The sequence below is a fragment of the Helobdella robusta genome, assembly GCF_000326865.2.
Source record: "Helobdella robusta unplaced genomic scaffold HELROscaffold_61, whole genome shotgun sequence".
In the NCBI taxonomy this organism is placed as follows: Eukaryota; Metazoa; Annelida; class Clitellata; order Rhynchobdellida; family Glossiphoniidae; genus Helobdella; species Helobdella robusta.
The window spans coordinates 34,855-58,437 of record NW_008705338.1 but is presented as its reverse complement, the minus strand read 5'-3'; the positions used below and the strand labels follow the sequence as shown (position 1 = coordinate 58,437).

General features: G+C 34.0%; 1 protein-coding gene across 1 annotated transcript in view; it reads left to right on the top strand.

Moving 5' to 3' along the window:
- Positions 1-23,583, top strand: part of HELRODRAFT_87916 (hypothetical protein) — a gene marked incomplete at both ends in the record, with an annotated part of 47,821 nt that overhangs the window by 14,225 nt on the left and 10,013 nt on the right. Inside the window, 5 exons of the mRNA XM_009029638.1 lie at positions 5,453-5,625; positions 14,538-14,653; positions 17,271-17,490; positions 20,378-20,448; positions 21,286-21,432. Coding sequence (XP_009027886.1) covers positions 5,453-5,625; positions 14,538-14,653; positions 17,271-17,490; positions 20,378-20,448; positions 21,286-21,432 — 727 coding nt within the window. The remainder of the gene's footprint in view (positions 1-5,452; positions 5,626-14,537; positions 14,654-17,270; positions 17,491-20,377; positions 20,449-21,285; positions 21,433-23,583) is intronic.

Here is a 23,583-nt window from a genome sequence, read left to right as displayed (position 1 = left end):
GGCAACGGCCCAGAACTAACAAAATTTTGTGACGAAAAAAATTTTTAAGATTCGTTTTTCAATTTAGATTATAGTCCTCATGCGCAACATTTGTTTAGTTCGGCAGGTATACTTTATTTTAAACAATTATATAAATATATACTTTATTTTTTCTCTTTAAATAAATTAATGACTTGTTACCATTTTTAATAAAAAAATGCCTGTATTTAAAATATTACAAGACATCAACGTACTTTTTGTATCTAATAAGACTACCTAATAAGACTAAAACTGTTGCAAATAAGTCTATTTCATACTGGTCCCTGAATTTGGATCGAAATAATTCCATGTGGCATTGAAATGTATCGAATATATCACCTTTCAAAAAACTCTTAAAAAACTATATTTTGAATCGCCAATTTTTATATTTTACATATTAAACCTCAAATTTGTATAATAACGTTATGAACAATTTTGGTAATTTTCATCTTATGGGAACTATCATGTTTTGTTTACAACGTTCGGAATTTTTGTTCATTTAGATGCTTCATTTTGTCGTTAGTTTACGTTACATTTTGTTTTAATTATTTAGGGTGGGTGTACCTGATAAGCCAGTTATAGCTTTTTACGGTCTTTCCTCTTGTTTTTCAGTAAGTAAGTAAATGAAACTAAAAGAAAGATTTTGTTACTGTTACAGTAGGTTACCAAAATCATGAAATGTTATTCTCAAATATCGTTGAATAAAGAAATGTAAAAATTTGCTTTTTACTTTCTTCAAACTGCGTTCATTATGATATGTTACCTCTTTCATCTTCATGAGCACATCGAGTGTGCATCTGTGAATATCAAACAAATTTCAAACTCATGCTTGAAAATGTGCCATCAAAACTTTGCTCCATATCGTGGTAAAAAAAAATGAGTGTACAGTATGTTAACAGATGTGATGAATGGCCAAGAATCGAATGCTGAAAACACCTCAAATCGATTTTTGAATAAACTGCAATTTCTGTTGGCAATGCATTCAATTTCCACAAATGAGCAATGATAATTAATGCATTTTATTGATTACTCTATGGGATACAACTGAGTTTTTTCGGAAGATTTTCACAAAAGCACGACGTTATCATCGCACCGTGGCATAAGTAAAGAGCTTTCAAAACATTTCAGCGATTTAAAAGAATAGATATAAAACTCTAAATGTATTGCATTGATAGATTTTACTTAAAACAAATAGCGATAAACAAGATGTCAACATTAGAACATACGCAAGTTACTCTTCATCCAATCCTTAGCTACAGATAAAATACTGTCTTTGGAATGTGTATGCAAGATTAGTGACTGTCTTGATCGCGACCTTTTTATCGTTTTTATTTTTTAGAAGCATTTAATCAGCTATACAATTCAAAACATGAAAAATGTTGTTTCAATTAAATATTTTTTTGATAGTGAAGAAAGCTATAGCAAAATGATGGCTCAATGGTTAAAGGCGCCTGGTCTTGCTATTGCAATGACTGGGTTCGAATAAAAAGAGATCCCCGCCTATCATATGCAATGTGTATGATGCGTGGTTTGCACGCGTATTCATATACGCTGTGTGTTTGTCGTTGAAACCTCTGAAGCTAACGCAAAAGAGAGAGAGTAACCTTTAACCTTTAAAAGTTTTTCAAATTTAATTTATCACAAACTAGATATGGAGTTAGAGGCAGGATGACACTTTTTTTTTACAAATTCTCACAGAATAATATCTTGCAATGAATTGGAAAAGGGACAAAAATTATTTGCAAGAACTGGTTTGCAGAAAACGAATAATCAAATATTGAACGCAAATGATTTTTATAAATATAGTGATGCAAAATAAAAGAGTATTTTTTCTTTTGATCCAAGAACGACGTTATTGGTTGGGTACAATTTCTGGCGTATTTTGATTGTTTTGTCTGGTGATAGATTATTTATTGAAAAATAATAAAAAAACTTAATACGAAATTGTTTTTATGCATATAAATCAGTTTAAAAAATTTTAAGATAAAAAATATAAAAAATTTACACATGAAATAAAATTTTTTGCTTGTTTTTGTCTGGTTTTTCATTTTTTAAAGGCAAACACCTATTCTTTTTTGGTATGTCGAAGTTATAAAAGCACTATACAAAACAACAAAATTTAAAAACTGATTTTTCAAGGTATAAATTGGCGTTAAACAATATGAGATTTTTAATTTTTGGACATTTTGAAGACTAATAGCTTGAGAAATCGAAAGCAGATTTCAACAAAATTTTGCTTATCAATTAAGACTATAAGGTATTTAAAAAATATAATAAAACAATTACCTTTTTACTAATTTGTGGCTGTGAGGCTTCGAAAATGTAAAAAGTTTCCAAAAATTCTATTTTTTCACAATTTCTTGTGCAAAACATCTTTTGATTTAGGACAATAATTTTTATTTGTTTTTATATTGTGTTAATGTGTACAAAAAATTTTCTTAAAATAAATTAGCTAGCTTAAGAGATGTGGCGTTCTACTTAGGTACAAGTTTTGAAAAAATAATCAAAAATCTTAATAACTGAAAAAATAATCGAAATTTTTGTATGAAATTTTTATTTTGTGGATGAAATACACTGAGGTTCTTATTGTTAAAATTTAAAAAAAATCGGAGATGGTCGGGCGTTGACCACAGTTCAAGTTGATCGAAAATGAACGATATATCTTCTTTGTTTACGAGCAAGGGTTGAGTTGCATAGATAAAATTCAAACATTCAGTTTGATAAAATTTATTACTTTTTTAAATTTTTGCACGTTTATGTCGTTTTCCCCACTTTTTTCTATTCCCGTCCATCATTATCGATTCCAGAACAGTGGTTCCCTACACCATAAGTTTTCGATCCCGAAAATTAGGTTCCATAAATTTCCATTGAAATCACATTCGAACCTTATATTTACCATGCTCACTTCCTAATTTGCATGGAAAATCAGTTTTATATATACAGTAATAAAAACGCTAAGCACAATAAAAATTTATTACATGTTTTTACAAAACTATTCTTTGCGTTCTTGAGAGTTCTATTGGGGTGCTGAGGGTGTTTTTAATTTAAGTCATTGACTAGGAGCGTGGTTCTGAAGGAAATTATTAGGATAATGACAGTACAAAATCTTCTGAAAATAAACATTATTACCACAGGTCAACTAAATAGCGTTTGCAAAATCTGGAAAAGGCCATAAAATTTATAAATTAATTTCAGCGTTAGAAAAAGCCTTATTTTTGGTCCAACTGGTGTCCCGGATTTGGAGTTTTTTAACCCAGCAAATTGAACAAAACATCAACTTCAGTCAGCGGGCCCTTATATTGGGCTGCAGCGAATTCGAATTTATATAAATATGTAATTTTGCCAATAAGGTTGAAAGGTATCTTTGCAGCAGAGCTTTTATGCAGTCATCATAACGCTGCAATTTTTCATTTTGTCTTATGCGCGGACTTTATTTTATTCTCTTTAATGCAGCTCTGTCAAACATGCTATTCTATACTTGTAATTAAACTATCTTGCCACAAAGATTGTAGTATCCTTACTACGACGCACATACACATGTATTCACACGCAAGCACAGCATCATACGCGTGTAATGGTATTTGAGTTTCGGAGAGACTGTATTTTAACCATGTCATCGCGTAATAGCAACGCGATACATGGCACTTCTACCGACCGAGCTAAATCGGTGACTTTGGTTTCGTCATCGCAAATATTTCATTTCAACATCGAAACCAAAGTTGAGCGCATCTTTGGTTGAGTAATGTGATGTAGTTTCAATTGTATCTACCTTTGAGAACAGACCCGGTTGTTTGACCTTTTTGTTTACTACTGTAACTAAACACTGTAGAAAGTTTCAAGTACGTAGCTCTTAAAAAAACCTTTAAAACTCGGATGACTTGTTACGAGCCATGTTTTCATGAAATAAAGTGAAAATGTGTACGTCTTTATAAACCTTTTTTTTAGAATAACGCCAATAGGTGTCTCAGAGATCATTCGCTACCGAATTTTGTTCTGGTGGCTGAACCAGCGACGTGAATACGCAGTGCATTATTAGGCAAGCTTTTCTAAAAAGTGTTATAACATGTGCCAGTCTTTACCAGGCCCTATGATACAGTGCAACAATTTTAACTATACTTTTTAAGTTTAGTGGGTGTTGATATTGTTTATCAAGCAGAATGTTTAACGTTTTTTGTCTAACAAAATATGCACAGCGCTTTCGAGGTTTTTCAAAAGAGGCGCTTTACAGATCATTAAACAATTAATATAATCAAGTCGTGTAGTACAATATTCTAGGTTGCTAATCAACTAGGTTTTTGAGGAGCTAAATTACGTTTGTAAGCTCTAGAAAAAAATGACCCTGAATTAAAGTTGGGCACTATAAAGGGCTGTTCAGCCGTCGGGGAAATTTATTGACGACTATTACCCTATAGCCGCCAACTATTAATGCACAGACTCTTAGAAGCATACAACCTTCTTCAGAATCTGTCTCCGTTGCTCTAAATCCATTTCTGTAGGACTAGTCAAAAGAAAGTTAAATATAAAACTTAAGCATTAGAAGATAACTTCTTTTAGGTCAATTCGTCCCAAGGGTATTCAAATAACTTCAAAACAACTGGGAAAGACCGCAGCTACAAAAACCTGGCAGAACACTCCAAGTGGACAGGACAGAAGATCATTCGGGCATGGCCTTAATACGGGTTTTAGATTTCTTCAAAACAGAGTGCCTTCTTTAGTTACAAGCTTCGTTTACTTGGGTTTAAGATGGTCAAATGATTGAAGGCGCTGGTCCTGCTTGGCGGTGTCTGGGTTCGATTCTTAGGATATCCCCACCTATCACATGCAATGGGTGTGATGAGTGGTTGTTGATACATTTGAGAATTATTAACCTTTTTTTTAAGGAACGAAGTATCCTTTTTTTGGTTTGAAATCAAACTTTTTCTTCTTAACAGGGTGAGCTTTTAAGTATGAACTCTGTCCACCCGAGTCGACTAGTGATAGTGCCACTTATTTTTTTTTGCTTTTTTTAACTGTTAGCTTTACCCCAAGAGATGGGACTGGCTGGCAGTTGTTTGGCTTTGAAGCTTTCATTTATTCAATTCTCTCCAGAGTTTTTCAGAGGTATCAGCCATAAACACACTATGTTATGTAAGTACACGTGAATCTACACATCGCGAAACTTTTACATGTGATAGGCGGAGATCTCATTACATTCGAACCAGGTCATTGCAACAGCATCCTAACCTTTTCACCGTCGCATCATCTATTGCTCATGTGTGGTCATTAGCAGCTTATTTTACCTGTATCACTGCTTCCGATGAGGGCCATGTTTGTTCTCCCACATATATGTATATGTATGCTGCAGTTATTATAGAATTAACTTATATTTTAAAATTAACATTGACCAAATGCTTATACCTCCTTTATAAAGGTTAACTTTTTTATAACCTAACAGGAATGTTAACAATGATATTATGGAAATGTTAATTTTAGCATATGCTTGTAAAACCTCTTCTGCACGTAGCATCGTTGGTGTTGTTCCATATTTACCATATAGCAAACAAAGTACAATGAGAAAAAGAGGTTGCATAGTTGCTAAATTATTAGCTGATATGATGTGCAAAGCAGGTAAATTATTTAGTTTCAAATTTATTTGATAAGCTTATTTTCATTATTTTACTTTTCATTTAAAGCTTAAAACATGAAAAATATGGATAACAATATTTAAAATTTATTTTAATATTTATTAATTATTTTTAATAATAAAGATATTAATATTTACTAATATTGTAATCAATAACTAAATCTTATAATTAAAATGATTTTTTGCTTTTATTCATGGTACAGTACAAGCAACTGAAGATTATATAAAGTAATATTAAAATAGTGTTAAGAAGCTTAAATAAACGCCACGGAAATTATTTTAGACAATCTAATGTTTGGTAACGGTTCAAATACAGTAAATTTGTTTTAATTTGCGCTCTTAAATTTTGATCCTACGATCAAAATAATTGAGCTGGCTTGGCTGAAAATATTTCTAATCAGTGACATCTTTTTGTCTTTAAACACGAATCCGTGCTTGGTAGGTAGTCTCTTCCACATAGCCGGCAAACATATAGCGCGAAAACAGAAAGCCAAGATCCTACGATCAAAATAATTGAGCTGGCTTGGCTGAAAATATTTTTAATCAGTGACATCTTTTTGTCTTTAAACACGAATCCGTGCTTGGTAGGTAGTCTCTTCCACATAGCCGGCAAACATATAGCGCGAAAACAGAAAGCCAAGTCTATTCTTTTTCTATCTCTTCTGTATATTTCGTCACGGTCGACCTTGTCTTTTCGGCTGCTAGTGTTTCCTTTTCCAGTAAGATTATCCAGCGTCCTCTGTTTGATGCCTGATCTTTCCTGGGCCTCCAGTCATCTAATGTTAGCGGAACTCTTTGTATCGAGACTAAAGACGTCCTTTGCAACGAGTTTCTTTATCCAACTCACTAAATAATAGAACTTGTAATAGAACGGTTTTGTCTGATTACTTTCTTCTTACAAGACCAAGAAAACAGAGGCTTTGCTTTGTTCACTCAACATAGATTTTTTTGTAGACTGGCAAGGCAAGCTTACTTAAGTTCTTTATTCTTAGGGATTTTTTATTTTGCTACTTGATGTGATAATACAACGCATCTGAGGTAAAAAGCATTTGTTTCCTTTCCTGCCTGACCAAGACTGTCCAGGTCTCAATGCTGTACAGGTGCTCAATCTAATATTTCGCATTCAAGTTTTTGTCTGGCATAAAAGCTTGCGGTCATCCCAGACTTTTTTTGTTAAGCCTGGCCATGAGTGCTACTGCAATTGATTTCATTTTTAACGGAGATTGTCTGTATATATTTTTTTTCCACGTCCTTCCTTGGGGAACTGGGTCTCTGGACGCAAAACGAAGATTGATTGATTGATTGATTGTCTGTATATTTTTAACTCATAGTCGTTATTGTTATTATTGCCCTGCATCAGGCATTCGGTGGTTGCTCCAGGCGAGGCCTGAGCCAATTTACCACCGTTATCGGGTTGAGCCAGAGATCTATAAATCTAAGATCATTGGGGTTGTTGATTCAGCTAAACAGATGGAGAACATCGTCTGGGTGTTGATGACAGAAAGGACAGATGTTGTTAAGCCCACTGCCTATTCTTGCTTTGTAGCTGCTGAGAAAGATGCTGTGGCCAGGACGGAGTTAGAATAACGTCCATCCGATTGCCCTGAACAGATTTCAGTCTTATTTTAGATGTTGGTGGTACCAACAAGTAGCACCAGGGCAAGATATAAGTTGATGGTGGTTTTGGCGGCGTTACTATGGGTAGTGACTGAAGCAGCTTTAAGAGAGGTACCGTTGATGGCCGCAGGAAGTATCTTCTGTATTGTAGAAGACTGTCTTGAACTGATGGTGTCTTTCATGTTGCGATATAGTCTGGGCTCTGTTGTGATGTTGTGACACGGGTGTTTTGGCTCGTAGCATTGCAAAAAGATTTAGGAGAACAGGAGGTCAGAATTTTGTCTTAACCGATGGCATCTGGCAATCCGATAGCAGGTGCTGTTCTGAAGTTATGTTTGACAACCAGTGATGCAGCATTCTGTGTACGTTGTAGGCGGTTGTAGATAGTATCGAACGTTAATGGCGACCAGGCAGGACTCTGTTAATGAGCGTCCGCTTGCTTTGTAAGTCCGCAGAAGTGTTTTCTTGTCCTGAACGAAGGAAATACCGCTGAAAGCCATTAAGATGTTGTTTCTTTTGGAGGCTTTTGATGATGCTGCCAACTTGTGATGGTGTGAAATGGACAACATTGTGTATAAGGTTAAAAGGTTAAAGGTTTCTCCCTCTCTTTTGCGTTTGCTTCAGAGTTTTCAACGACAAACACACAGCGTATATGAATACGCGTGCAAACCACGCATCATACACATTGCATAGGATAGGCGGGGATTTCTTTGTATTCGAACCCAGTCATAGCAATAGCAAGAACAGGCGCCTTTAACTATTGAGTCATCACGCCGCCCCAAATATAAGGTAATATAAGGTAATATAAGGTAAGGCCAAATATTTAGGATTTTATTCTGGAGGTAGTAGTCGGTTGTTGGTTTTGATCTGAGGATGGTGGTAATACTGAGAAGTATGAAAAATGAAAATAGAGATTGTAAATTTGGTGGTGGTTATTTCTAGGTTTGGTTGATTGAAGAAATTGTTTAGTTTTGGAAGCCGCTGGGTTAAAGTGTCCACATCTGAGCCGGTTGTGTAAATGGTGAAATCGTTGGCTTAAGTGATGATTAAAATGTTTTGAGGTGGTTCAGGGGCCTTGAAGACGTAATAGTTATACAGAGATGAGGATAACACTGAGCCTTGATGCACTCTTAGATGTATGATACGTTGTTTAGAAAGCTGTTGTCAGAACTCTGTTGTGGCTGAGCGTCTACGTCGATAATTTGATTACCAGTGAAAAATTGACCTAGGGGTAAAGAGGACAGGGGATCGGAGAGCAAGGTTGGATGGTTGACGGTGTCGAAGACCTTCGTGTGATCCAGTGCAGTGGGGATGGTGCGATGAGCCGGTTTTTTCTGATTGAGGCCATTCGCGATATCAGTGGTGACTACAGGGTTTTGATGTTGCAAATATTTTGTTGAATAAGTTAGTTAGGTTGTTGGCCATTGGGGTTGTTGGTCGATGGCAACAATGCCATCAATTTCAACAACAGGCTAACATTGTTAGGATATTGTTTTGGTTTACCATTGAGGGTTTTTGTGGTGTTCCAGAAGCGATTGGTGTTGGTTTTCCTATTGAGGTGCCCAGAAAGTTCTTCCAACGTGACTATTTAATGTTGTTGATTTTTTGTTGGATGTTTGATGAGAATTTGACTATGTCTTTAGATGAAATATCAATGAATCTGAGATTATTGCACTGTTCCATTTGCTCAGTGATTTCTTTTGAGAGACCTTGTATGGCATGTTTACGTCTGCCTGATGGAATGTTGTGGTCACTGGCAGTTGTTAGAACCTGGCGGAAAAGTTTCTTATTTGCTAATAAGTCAGGAGAGAAGGCGACGTTTGAAAAAGCGGCTTTAGTTTTTGCAGTGAATCCTACCTAGTTCGCTTTTGCAAAATTTGTAAACTTTATTTTAGAGATTATTGATGGTTGCATTGTTGTTTATAGGGTGATATGGATCGGAAGGTAATCTGATAGTAGAGCTGTCAAGTTTAACCAATCCATGTTTGTGATCAGGGTGTCTGACGCAATTGAGATATCTGGTGAGGACAGCTGACCAGATGATAGTAGGCGGGTCTGAGTATCCATGTTGAGTGTGCCGCTGCCTGAGTCAAAGCTAGGGTTTCTTGGAAGTCTTCCATGCTGGAGTGCCAGAGCGTTTCATGAGCGTTGATATAACCCAATAATATTAAATTGGGCATGTCAAGGAAGTGAGAGATTGATGTTGTAATATTTGGTAGACAGATGGATTGAGGAGGTATTGACAATGTTGATATCTGTGTTTTCGACCCTGATGGTGATGGCTTGACATTTCATGGTTTTTAGATCCGGTAATTGTTTGATAGTGTAGATAATGCTGTCCGTACGCCTCTTCCGCTCTTTCAGTCTCTGTGGTATGTAGCGTAGTCCTTGAAAATTGGATTCTTTTGATTCTTGAATTGTTGCAATGTGTATGTGGTGTATTAATAAGTGTTGTTGTAATTTGTATTGTTTGTTTTTGATGCCGTTACTGTTTGGTGGAAAGATGTTGATCTGACCGGTAGTTTGAGTAGAAATTTTGTTGGTATTGGATAAGTTTGAGCTGTGGTTGACGAATGTTGATCGCTGAAGAGAAACATCCTGTGCCGTCGAGCTATTCAAGTTTAAGAACGGGCAAGGACAGTTGTTACAAAAAACCCGTTAACGTTGGTTGAACAATTGCAGCAAATTCTGCAACGAACTGAATATTGGACTTGTTAATCTTGTCGATACATACGAGCCAGATTCAGATTTTTGAGCCAGGATTTGAGTTAATGCCGGCCTTTAAAAAGATGCAACGGTGCACACAGACCGGAATAGGCTGCTCCGGTGGCAAGAACCCATCGGCAGGGAGGAGTTTCTCAACAATTTGTTGAAGGACTGACCGAAGGGCTGTCTAGATCAATCAATCTTCGTTTTGCGTCCAGAGACCCGGTTTCCCGAGGTAGGACGTTGTTTTCTTTGCCATCAACTTTTTGCGCCAAATTAGACGATCAGTTGTATCCATTTCATTTAAATTTAGAGCTTTCATGTCTTGCTCGATTGTTTGCGACCAGGACTTCTTTGGACGTCCTTTGGGACGTGTGCCAGGTACTTCAACATCTGCAAGAGAAGTTATGGCACTGTTTCCACTTCGTTTGGCATGACCAAACCACCGCAGACGGTGTTGCCGGCATTCGTCTTTTATATCATCTAAACCAGCAGGACGCAGGATTTCTGTAGATTTGATGTGGTCCTTCAGACTTATTCGTTGCATCCATCGGAGCATTTTCATGTCGGTTCGTTGAAGTTGTTCTTCCAGTTTGGTTGTCATTGGCCATGTTTCTGCACCATATAACAAGACCGGACGTATCACAGATTTATAAAGTCTTGATCGTAGTGAGATGTCACGCCGCATCAATATAGAGGCAAGGAGATGCCATTTATTCCAGGCTGCACGTATGCGTGCTCGAACGGCAGCTTCAGCTTTTCCAGCACAATCCAGAACATCCCCTAGATATTGAAACGATGTGACTTTCTCTATTTTAATGGCTTCAAAAACAGTGCTATTTCGAATTTGTTGTTGTGGATTGATGCAAGCAGGACAAACAAAATTGAACACTTTAGATAAAGTACCAATTATTTTTGAACAACGTTTGTGACACCACTGGTTACACTTTTGACACTTGATTGAATTGTTACCTACACCAGCTTTACAAACTGAACAGGGCCATCGTCCAGTAGCTGTGGATTGGATGGGTTTACCAGTGTCCATTGCTTTGGTTTTGCTAATGTTGACTTTGAATCCATGATCGGCGAGTCTGGTGTTCCAATCTTCAAACATTGTGCTGCATTCTGCTCAGACATGGCTGTTAAAACGATATCATCAGCATATACTAGATTCCAAATGTCACCAGTGCGTATCGGTTTTGTGATTTCTTCCATCACAGTTATAAATAACAGTGGACTGAGAATCGAGCCTTGGTGAACTCCAACGCCGATGTCAAATGCATCTGTGTTTCCAACCGTTGTGCTGACAAGAGTCTTAGTATTCGTAGACATTTCCATCACAAGTCGAACAAGATATTCTGGAATGAGTTGTCGACGTAGACTCCACCTGATTGCTTCACGGGGAACGCGATCAAATGCTTTTTGAAGGTCTACAAAAATGTGTGATAGTTGTTGATGCTTTGCGAGATACTTCTCTTGCAGTTGCCGAAGGATGTGAATTGCATCAACTGTTGATTTCCCCGCTAGAAAACCAAATTGATAATTTCCGATTGTGATGCACGACATTAATCTTCTCCCAATGATTTTTTCGAAAATTTTCAGGGAGTGTTCTAACAGACGTATACCCCGATATGATGAACAGTTCAATAGATCACTTTTGCCTTTGTATAGCGGGACTGTCATGCTATAGTTCCATTCAGTCGGCATTGAGCAATTTCTCCAGATTTCACGGCAAAGTTGTAGTAACGTTTGGATACCTGCAGTACCAGATGCTTTGATAATGTCATTTGTGAGTCCAGTGGGCCCTGCTGCCTTTCCATCCTTCATAGCTTTTAGAGCTTCTGTAAGCTCCTCTACAGTGATGTCTGGAATCGGACCTTCGATGGGTGGAGCGTCAAAGTTAACATTGATGGGATTTGTTTCGTTTAACAGACGATTGAAGCATTCTCTCCACTGTAGCTTGATCTCATCTTGTTCAAGAATTATCTCATTTTTGTCGTTTTTGATACATGAGGCTTTGCTTGTTTTGCTATACGATACAGAGATTTCATTTGTTCACCTTTGCTTTTAGTGAGCCACTCTCTGCACTGATCTGTCCGTGCCAGTGCAACTTGACGTCTTGCATAGTTCTTCTCACGGAAAATTTTATGGTCATCTACAGACTTTGATTTTTGCCATTGCTTGTATGCAACTTTCTTTTCAGCTATTGCATTTTGTACACTGTCATTATACCACCAAGTGTCACGTTTATGCTGACGTTTTGTACCAGTTTTCCCCCAAACTGTAGTTGCAGCGTTCATTAAAACTATTTTGTATGTACTCAAATCTGTACTGGCTTGCGATTGGTGGTCTAACTGTGTGAAATCTGTTAAAATTTTTCTCGATGAATATTGCTTTTCAGCTTACACGTTTTGATTCTCCGAGGCATTTGTTTAGACTTATGTTTTGACAGTTCGACAACCACGTCTGCAACAGGAACCTATGTTGGGCGACACATGATTCGTCAGGTATAACTTTGACGTTTTTGAACAGCCTTCGGTGTGGTTGCTTGACAGCGAAGAGATCAATTTGTGTGGCTGATGTTCCACTTTTGTATGTTATGAGATGTTCCAACCTCTTTCTAAAATATGTGTTCAGTAAACAAAACGCCTGACTTTCAGCAAACTCAAGGATGCGGTTACCATCTTCATTCCGTTTTCCATAGCCATGTACGTTGTCAAAACCATCTGTTTTCTCTCCAACGTGGCCATTGAGATCGCCACCAATCAGGATAGTTTCAGATTTTGGTATTGTTGAGATGGTGTCAGAGAATGCAGTCCAGAAGTCATTTTTCATCTCTTCTGATTCGCCTGCCTGTGGTGCGTTTGCAGAAAAAATTGTTTGCTTTTCTATGCAAAGCTTGATCCCTATGAGACGTGAATTAGTCCTTTTAATATCCAGTACTTCTTGGGCTAGCGGTCCTCTGACAAAAATTCCAACACTTTTTGACCATTCTAGATTAGTTTATATTTTTCTTTGTCTGAGTTGACATGACAGACACCATTCGATTTCCATCGGGTTTCCTGATGGCAGCAGATGTCAATCCTTCTACGCTCGAGCATTTCTGCGATTTCCATGCTGCGGCCAGTCAGTGATCCAACATTGAGCGTTCCAAGTCTAAGTACCATAGAGGGGCCATTCTGAATTTTTCTGCAACATCCCTCCGATATTGCATACTTCCCAGTAATTCTTGGCACCCCTTGATCACTTAAGGCCTGCTGGGGACTAGGGGCCGTTGTTTTTCTTTGTGATGGCATAAGAGTAATTTGGGGAAAAGTTTTTACATCCGGACACCCATCCTGACGACAACCACCAGTTATAAGCGGTGGGCCTAGCCTTTCGCTCAAAAGCACGCAAAGCAGCGTGGATGCAGTTTTATGTCATACCCAGGACGTTCAAAAGCACGCAAGGCAGCGTGGATGCAGTTTTATGTCATACCCAGGACGTCCTTCCTGGACAGGCTGTCTGGAGGTTTCTCCAATTGCTTTCACCGCGAGAAGGCCGTTGCATCTGTGCCAGGTCGTAGTCGTCAACTGCTTTATTTGCTGGCACCTTTGTACCTTAGACATTTATATTTTGGAGACAACAACAAATTCGAAATAACAATGTTTTTGAAGCCATTAAGGTAGAAAAAGCCACATCGTTTCAATATCTAGGGGATGTTCTAGATTGTACTGGAACAGCTGAAGCTGACGTTCGAGCATGCATACGTGCAGCCTGGAATAAATGACATCTCCTTGCCTCTATATTGATGCGGCGTGACATCTCACTACAACTACGATCAAGACTTTATAAATCTGTGATGCGTCCGGTCTTGTTATATGGTGCAGAAACATGGCCAATGACAACCAAACTGGAAGAACAACTTCAACGAACCGACATGAAAATGCTCCGATGGATGCAAGACATGAGAGCTCTAAATTTAAATGAAATGGACACAACTGATCGTCTAATTTGGCGCAATAAGTTGATGGCAAAGAAAACAACGTCCTATCTTGGGAAACTGGGTCTCTGGACGCAAAACGAAGATTGATTGATTGATATATCTATTTTGGATAATAAAAGACTTCGCATTATTATTATTATTATTGTTATTATTATTATTATTATTCATTTCATTTATTTGAACGTTTAGTTTCTTCTTTGCAATTAACTGATTTAAAGTAATCATTTTCAGAAGTTTTACAGCAAACAAATTTTTTTTGTCGATTTAATTGAATTTCAATAAAACGTTTTTCTCAAACATTATTGGGTTATAATTTGGTTGTTATGTACTGATCAACAAGCATACCAAATAAAGTAGGCACAAAGAAAACTTCAAAATCATCCATTAACAGTATAATCTTAGATCAAAATCGTTCTTTAATAGTATAGTTTTAGATCAAAATCGTCCATTAACTATATAATCTTAGATCAACAAAATTTTAAAACATATTTGCCAATTATTACAATTACTAAATTTGAATAATATATGCTCGTGAACAGTTGCTATATTTTGCATGAAAATAATTTAATTTGAAAAATATTTGTATAGGATTCACGCATATCATCACTATGGATTTACATCAAAAAGAAAGTCAAGGGTTTTTTAATTGTCCTGTTGACAATTTAAGGGCTTCCAATTTTTTAATACAATACATTAAAGAATCAGTGAGTATACTTTTTTAAATTTGAAATGCTATTCATATTTATCATTCGATTATTGTAATTTTTTAGTTTTCAAATTTTTTAGATATTTTATAATTAAACTGTTCAATTAAATCAATATTATTTGCTATTATTGACATTTTATTTGATTGTAAAGACAACTAATTTGATCGAATTAGAAATCTATCACTAGGAAAACCACTTAAAAATTAATTTTTCATTGATATAAATTTATTCACACTTTAAGCATTTGGTAATTATCATAATTTTATTATTTCAAAATTATAAATTTGTTTTAAAATGTCGTTTTATTATTTTTGTCAGCGCCTGCTTTCAAACTCATTCATTTTGATCCGCTAAGTCAAAATAAAATTTTTTCAATAAAATTTGTTGAACGCATTATACAACAGTTCATATTGCCACACTTTGCAGCTTATATTGCAAGAATGTACGAAGCTACGTCTGCGCTAAATACCCTTTGCTGTAAATACTGCAGCATATCTTTTTTAGTTAGTCGGCGGCTAATACCGCACATTTCCACGAAAATTTACTAAGTCCGATACTGCAACATAATATTCAATAGCCGATAGTATTTACTGCTGTGTAGAGTGTAAATTACTTAATCCGCGGTAAAAGCCGTTGCTTTTCTGGCAAACATACTTGGTGCATAGCAATAGTTTAAGTCTAAGAAAAAAGAGAAAAACTGAATTTCTTTTGACAGCATTTATAAGTTTGAAGGTATTTGTTTCGCTAAGAAAGTGTTTTCAATTTATATTTATTGGTACTTCGATAATTACAAACCTAGGCTCCTCACACATCGATTTAACTGTTTCGTGAGTTCTTTTTTCAACGGACCGAAAATTTGTCGTCAATGTTTTTTGGGAATTTTTAACAGTTTGACTATATTCGTTACAACAATATTGGCTTTATGTTAACATCGGTATTGTTTGATGTACTGCAAATATTGATATTGTTATAACCGCGTAAATGATCGAATTGTGTTGCGTTATTTATTATTTGACTCTTGTTATCTTTGCATTTTGTAGCCTTTTGATTATAAAATCGGCTATAAATATGTCCTACGTAAGTGAGGTTCAGCAGTTGAGGTTTACAGGGTGGTTTACAAGCAGGTTTCGAGCATAGAAAGTCAGGTTCGACACGAAGTCTTAAATGTGATATAGGTAGTTATTATTTGGATTAGTTTATTGTTTCTATTACTGTTGGTATTCAAATAAACGTTCAACAATGTTTTCATTTGAAGCAGCTGTGTTCATCTATCAGAAATCTTGAACCTACGGAATAATGAACACTTGACGATCGTTAGAAGCTGGTGTTGGGAATATAGAGATTATTGAAGTTATAACATCGATGTTGTTAGTTACGAGGTTAAGGGTTTACAACAATATTTATCGATTGCATCCATATCCAAAGATACGTAGGACGTATTTATAGCCGATTTTACAACCAAAAGATTACAAATATTGCAAATATAACATTAGTCAAATAATAAATAACACAGCATGGGCTACAAAAGAACTGAGGAGGTAGCAAATACGGCATCAATGTTGTAAAAAAAAGTATTAGAAGATTATTGGGGAACAACCAGGATCCAATAGCCTATACTGGTTAGGAGAGGAAATGACAAAAAAGAATTGACTCATCATTTTTAATTAAAATCTCAATACATGTTATCCTCGGCGAAGATTGATTGATTGTTTTATTTATTACTTGTCAGTTTGATAAATGTTCAATGATAATTATGTAAATTATGAGTAGAATTAACACCCTAAGTCGTATGTTGCGTAAATATCCTTTGAAAAGCAAAGAATTAGTAATCAATCAATCTTCGTTTTGCGTCCAGAGACCCAGTTTCCCAGTTTATTGCGTTAATTATACCATAATTATATTATAATCATTATATTTAAATAACATTATCATCACAATTATATGCTAGAACAATTAGATGAGAGTTGAACTATACTATACTTACATTATACATCAAGGCAATCTTAGTTGAGAGATTGTTAAAGTAAGAAGTTAAAAAAAAATTAAACCTTTTTCGATACAGTAATATAATTTTTTGATCAGATCAACTTTAAAGCTTGATAAGAAACTTTAAGTACGTACATATATATTATACATAACATAATAACGAGTAAGAAGCTTTTATTCTTTAAAATATCAAAGTCTGATGAACGTAGAAACTGTTACAGTATGCAAGTCACTAGTATAAAATGATAACGAAAAATAAATAACGGAGAAAAAATGTTTAAGCATGAAAAGTATGGAAAATAAAATAAAGTAACAACGAAAAAATGAAATTAATAAAACGAAACACTAGAACTTAATTAAAAAAATTGAAATTAAAATTAGCTGAAAATAAAATAATTATTTAAATTAAATTAGTTTGTTTGCCGATAGCTAAACACGTGCATGCTCGCACCACCGGAAACCAAAAAAGAAGTGTAATTTTGTAATCTCTATTTATTTATTAAAACTAAAATTTATTGTTTTGTTTGTGTTTAATAAAAATATCAGCTGTTTCGGTTCGAACTTATAAAATATAACGTATACAGTATTATCTACACCATTTTTTTATTTTGGCATAAACTTTTATCAGATCCCAGATTATCGAAATGCAGTTATTGTTGCTCGCAATCCAGGTGGCGTGAAGAGAGCATCTTCTTATGCTGAAAGACTACACCTCAATATTGCAGTTATACATGGAGAAGAAAAAATTGCTGAATCTGATACAGTTGATGGACGAAATTCACCACCACCAACCAATGTTCAAAGAAAAAGAAATACAAGTTTGTCTACAGGACTTGAGTTATTACCAGGTAACTTTCGAAATGATGTATATTTTTTAACTTGATTTACGATGGAAAAATCAAAACGTGGTGTTTATTTAGTAAACTACTTTTTATTATACAAAAAGTCATTAAAGAACCAAATGATCACAGTACAAAATATCGTGAATTTTAAGCAGTCTATTATTATTCAAAAGCATCGATTTTACTTTTTATTTTTATGTTTTTTATGTTATGTTTGCTCGAGCGAGCGCCAGTCTCACAAAAATTGAAGACGGAGGTAGCAATATAATTTTGTATTGTATGAAAAAGTTAATTTAATTGATTTATTTATTTAAGAGAAAATAGCCCGGAGAAAACTTTTTGTCAAAAATAAACTTGAAAAAAGTCTCGAACAAATTAAATGTTACAAATGAACAATTCGATGTATATGTTAACATAAAAACTGTTATTCAAATTAAAAATTAAGTGCGTATCGTTAAAGTTCATCAAAAATGAATCGAATAACGATTTTGAATAACGATATGTAGATGACATACAAATAAACATATCAAATTCGCTAAATTAATACAGTTATTACAGCCCAGCCACCAACTAAAATTAGGTTTGTTCAGTGGCGTCCCTAAGGCTATTGAGGCCCGGAGCAGAAATATTTGTGAGGCCTTTCAGAAAAATTTTTTCATTTTTTATTCATCAAAAATCAATGTAGACTTCAAAACATGTTCAACAGACCCACGGGCAAGATTTTCTTTCAATTAAAGAATGACAAATTAGAACTTTTTTTACGAGATTTTGTTTAAGAAAATTTTTTTATTGTTTCATCAAATTTAACTCATTGTCAAACGAAGGTAACTTTCAATCAGCTTCAATTTCGAAAAGCTCCTTTCGCAAGAGACAGTTAAAATGAAAACTGTCAAAAAAATCTTTAAAACTAAATATAAGTTTGGAATATCTATTTCTATTATATAAGTTAACATTTTCAGAGCAGATCACTGTTTAACATGCTCTGCTTGAAGATGACGTCTTAAACGTTTGTTTAATTGTAACCATAATTTTTTCTTCTAGTTTATCAAACGTGTTTTGTGACATTTGGTATCAGCTTTGAAAGTCCTTCATGCCATAAAAGGGGATGATTGAATGGCTGCAAATTTTGCATATAATTTTGCATTGATTTTATACTTTTCCTAAGATCTTGATACAGATAGTCAAGTGACTGATACATAGATCGTATCAATTCTTACTTCATTGTTAAAGCTTCATCTTCTTCAGATATAAGCTTTCTTCGAATTTTTTGGCTTAATTTTTCTGTGAGGTATTTCCATTCTTTCAAAAGTTTCTGTAAAAAATTTCAATGCATTTTCAATCAGTTTGTCGTGAATCTCTTGCAGAAAGAGTTTCAAAGCATCTAGTTTTTTAATAGTTTTTATTAAAATTTGAGCTGAATCTTTTACATCTACATTTTCTGATGGATTACTTAGTTTTTTTTCTAGTGCCTGTCAAATTTACGGAAATGTTTCATTACAGGTTTCACAGCTTGATATTGCTCGCTCCACCTGGTTCCTGCTGACCTTTTCACAGTTATCCCGACTGTTTCTGACAAAATATTTCACTTATGAGTTGATGATGAAAAGCTTTCAATTATTCCAAAAAACGTTACCCAAGTTGAATTGCTTCCAAATGCTTGAACCCCACTCAAGTTAAGCGAATTTGATAGATCTTGGCTTGTACTCCAGAATGAACACTTGACATTACTGAAGCATTGTCTTAACCACAGATTAAGATCCAAACCCTCTTTATCAATAATGTCTTCATTCTTGTGTGATATCAACAACCTTCTTTTTGCAAGAGGAAAAAATCAAAAAAAAGATTCTCTGACCTCTACATTTTTGTTTTTGATATGAACATATTTGATAATCTGGCTTTATTTGTTTTGTTGAGATGTATCATGTGTTGAATCAATCATTATCCTATAATAGTTTGTTTTTTTTTATCTTCAATAATTTTCTGGTTTTCGGTATTTCCCAATATAGAAATAAATTCATTTGGTCGGAGCTTCAAAATAACATTTCTAGTAACCAAGTATATTATATTACTGTATATTTATCTCTAAGCAAACACATAAATACAAAAAATGAAAGCACAAAATACTTTCTATACACTGGTTAATAAATTGATTATTTTAAAATTTGTGTATATCGGCTTTTCGGAGGCCCCCTTTTAACCATACACCCCTTTTAATGCAAAGTGGTTTTGTCCCCTGACCCCCCCCCCTCAGTATGCTAGTGGGTTTGTATATTAAACATCCTGTTCTCATAATACCAATCCATCATGATTTTAAAGGCTTTTACAGTTGATGCATTCACCACTTCACCTGGCATATCATTGCTAAACTGAACTACCCTGTTGGTGAAATAATACTTTCTACAGTCCACTCGTACGATACACGTCCTTAGCATTAAATTATGTCGTCTGGTGAAAGCAACATTATTTCTGAACAAATGTGGTCAAATCTCCGGATCTATCAGACCGTGAAGCATATTTTACACCAAAATCAAATCACCTCTAACTGCGATAGGCAAGTTATGGAAGGTTTAATTTTTTAACCTTTTGCTGTAATCAAGATACTGGCAAGACTTTATTAGTTTCGTTGCTCTTCTTTGAACCTTTTCGATTTTTTTTACCAAACCCAATCTGTACGGACTCTACACCTGCACACTGAACTCCAGTTGTGTGCGTACCAACGATTAAGTGAACTAAACATTTAGCTGTTTTGTTTAACAGGGAATTGTTTGATAAATTGATAAGGTTAAATTATGTTTTACTGAAGTATCGTCCAATTAATACTTATGGAATTACCTGATTACTATTATGAAATATTGTTATATAACGAGTTTCATTTGTGTACTATTTTAATTAGCTATGCATAAAAAAGAAAAGCCTCCGATATCAGTAGTTGGAGATGTGAATGGACATATTGCTATTTTGGTGGTTTGTATGTTACTGTCTATTGTTTATAGTATGTTTCACGTTTATTTTTAATCGCAAATTTATGTCAATGAAAAATGTGAACATGTATAACATTTAACTATTTCTATAATTTTTATTTCTATAATTTAATTCTTTTGTAATTGATGTTTCAATAACTTTCCATAGTTCAATTATGCTGAAATTTTGTACTCCTGTTCATTCCCGATGGCAATGCATGAATTAATTAACAGAATTAGAATTAAATTACTAAATAAATTGACGAATAAACATTAAATGTTTATAGTAATTGCAGTTTTTTTAGTTTGTACAGGCGATATCGATTTCAATTTATCGACTAGCGAATAAGAAAATAAATGTTATTTTACATCTTTTAAAAATTGCCCATTCTGAGTTCAATAACTTTATTTTTATGAAAGACTCAACATGACGAAGCTCAATAACTTTTTTTTATGAAAGAATCAACATGACGCAGCTCAATAACCTTTTTTTAATGAAAGAATCAACATGACGAAGCTCAATAACCTTTTTTTTTATGATAGACTCGACATGACGAAGCTCCTGTTAAGTTTTTTATAAAAATAAGTTATCGAACTCAAAATGGGCAACAATTTCTTATAACATCTGCGTCAAGAAAAACCTTGTTCCAAATATCATTTACATATTTTACATATAAAAGCGTGGTTTTTTCCACTAAATTGGAACACCAAAGTCGCTAAAAATGAAATGATGAATGGCGTTGCTATGTCGATAATAACAATTCTTAAGATAGAGAAAGATTAGTGGTTTAATAGTTTCACTCAGTTCAACTTTTATTTAATAATTTTTTTAAACTGATAGGATGACATGATTGATGATGTTGAAGCATTTGTCAGTGCTGCTCAAATACTACAAGATAGAGGTGCCTACAAGATATATATTCTAGCAACACATGGACTTTTATCAGCAGGGGCTCCAAGGCTAATTGATGATTCCGTTATTGATGAGGTTTTTTTATTTTCAAAAGCTCTTCGATTCTTAAATAATTTTTTCTTAAACAAAATATGGAACGAAATGAATATTAAAACGAAGTTTGATATTTTTGATATATTAAATTTGAAAAACTTTTGCAATGGCTCTCCTCACCACAAAATTGAAACAACATTTTTCATGTTTTTTATTGTATTGTAATTAAAAAACATAAGCAATAAAAACGTTGCGATCAAGACAGTCGTTACTTAAACATACGCTTTCGACAGACAGCATTTTGTTTCTGTAGCAAAGAAGGATTGGATAAAGAGTAACTTGTGTCTTGCTCCAATGTTGACACTGGATTGCATCCTGCATTATCGCTTATTAATTTTAAGCAAAGTATGTTAAAACATTACATTAAGAGATTTATAACTTATTTTTAATTGCTAGAATGTTTTGATAGCTCTTTTCTTATGCCACGGACGATGATAACTTGTCGCGTTTTTAAGAAAATTTTACGAGAAACAACCAGTTGTATTCCATAGAGTAATCAATAAGCTACAATTATTGTCATGGCACCATTTGTTAACAGAAATGACACGTTATTAAAAAATCGATTTGAAGCATTTTAGCATTCAATTATCTTGGCTATTTATCACATTTGTGCAGCATACATACACTCGAATTAATATTGCACACTAATTTTACGGACAATGTAGCAAAGTTTTGATGGCACACTTTCAAGAATAAGTTTGAAATTTTTATGATATTCACAGATGCACACTCGATGTGCTCTTGGAGAAAAAAGAGGTAACATATCATAATGAACGCAGTTTGATGAAAGTAAAAAGCAAATTTCTACAATTCTTTATTCAACGATTTTCACAAAAATTTTTTTGATATTTGAGAATAACATTTCATGATAAAATACTTTTTGGTAACCTTCTGTAACAGTGACAAAATCTTTCTTTCCAAGGTAATGTTTGAAGAATCTTAAGGACAATTTTTTTATTGGTCCAAGACTGAGGATATTACTTGAGTTGAAAAAAATATTAAAAAAATTACACATGAAAAAAAAATTGTTGTGCTTCTTTTTGAAACTTTTTTCTTTGTTTGAAAAAGGAAATTGTCATTATTGTTTTTGATGTTTTTAAGCTATAACAACACTATACGAAACAATAATAAAATTGATTCTTTATGGTTAAAAATGGCGCCAAACAAAATGAGTTTTTTTTATTTGTTGGCATTTTGAAAACCATTAACTTAAAAACCTGTTTCAACAAAAATTTGTTTGTCAATTAAGACTTTAATGACTTTTATTAAGACTTAAATATATAGTAGAACATTTATTATTTTGCGATAGATTTTGAGCAATGACCCTTTAAATCATGAACATTTTTAAAAATTCAATTTTTTTAAATTTTTTTGCAAAATTCTTTTGGTTTGGGACAATAATTCTTATTTGTTGTGTTATTATATTGTTTCGTTTATATGGGCAAAAATACGATTAGGATCTATTGGCTTGTTTAAGAGATATGTCGTTCAACATATGTACAAGTTTTCATACAAAAATTGGAAGGTGGTGGGGTGTCACAAAAATTTTCATAATTTAAAAAATAAATGAATTTTTTTTATAAAAATTTTATTTAATCGATGAAATACATTGAGTTACGTACTGTTAAATTTGAAAAAACCGAAGTGTCGTGCGTGAATTTTTTTAAAATCGTTCAAGTTGACCGAATAATTTATACGTATGTATATGTATATATATATATATATAATATATGCATAATATATATATATATATATATATATATATGTATTATACATATATTATTTAATATATAATATAATATATGTATAATATATCAATCAATCAATCAATCTTCGTTTAGCGTCCGAGACCCAGTTTCCCGAGGTAGGACGTATATGTATAATATATATATAATATATATGTATAATATATATACAACTATTTATAAAGATCACTGCGTTTTTGACATTATTCAACTTGTAGTTGAGTTTCTCAATTTTTCTAACGAGACTTCTATCATCTTGATGATGTTTATTAAGGTTAAAAAAAACTTTTAATATTTGACATTTTTGACAAAACATTATTAATAACGTTATTACTACAGAAAAGCTCTTTTCGGATTCAACTGCCATCATCAGTGTAGTTATATAGTA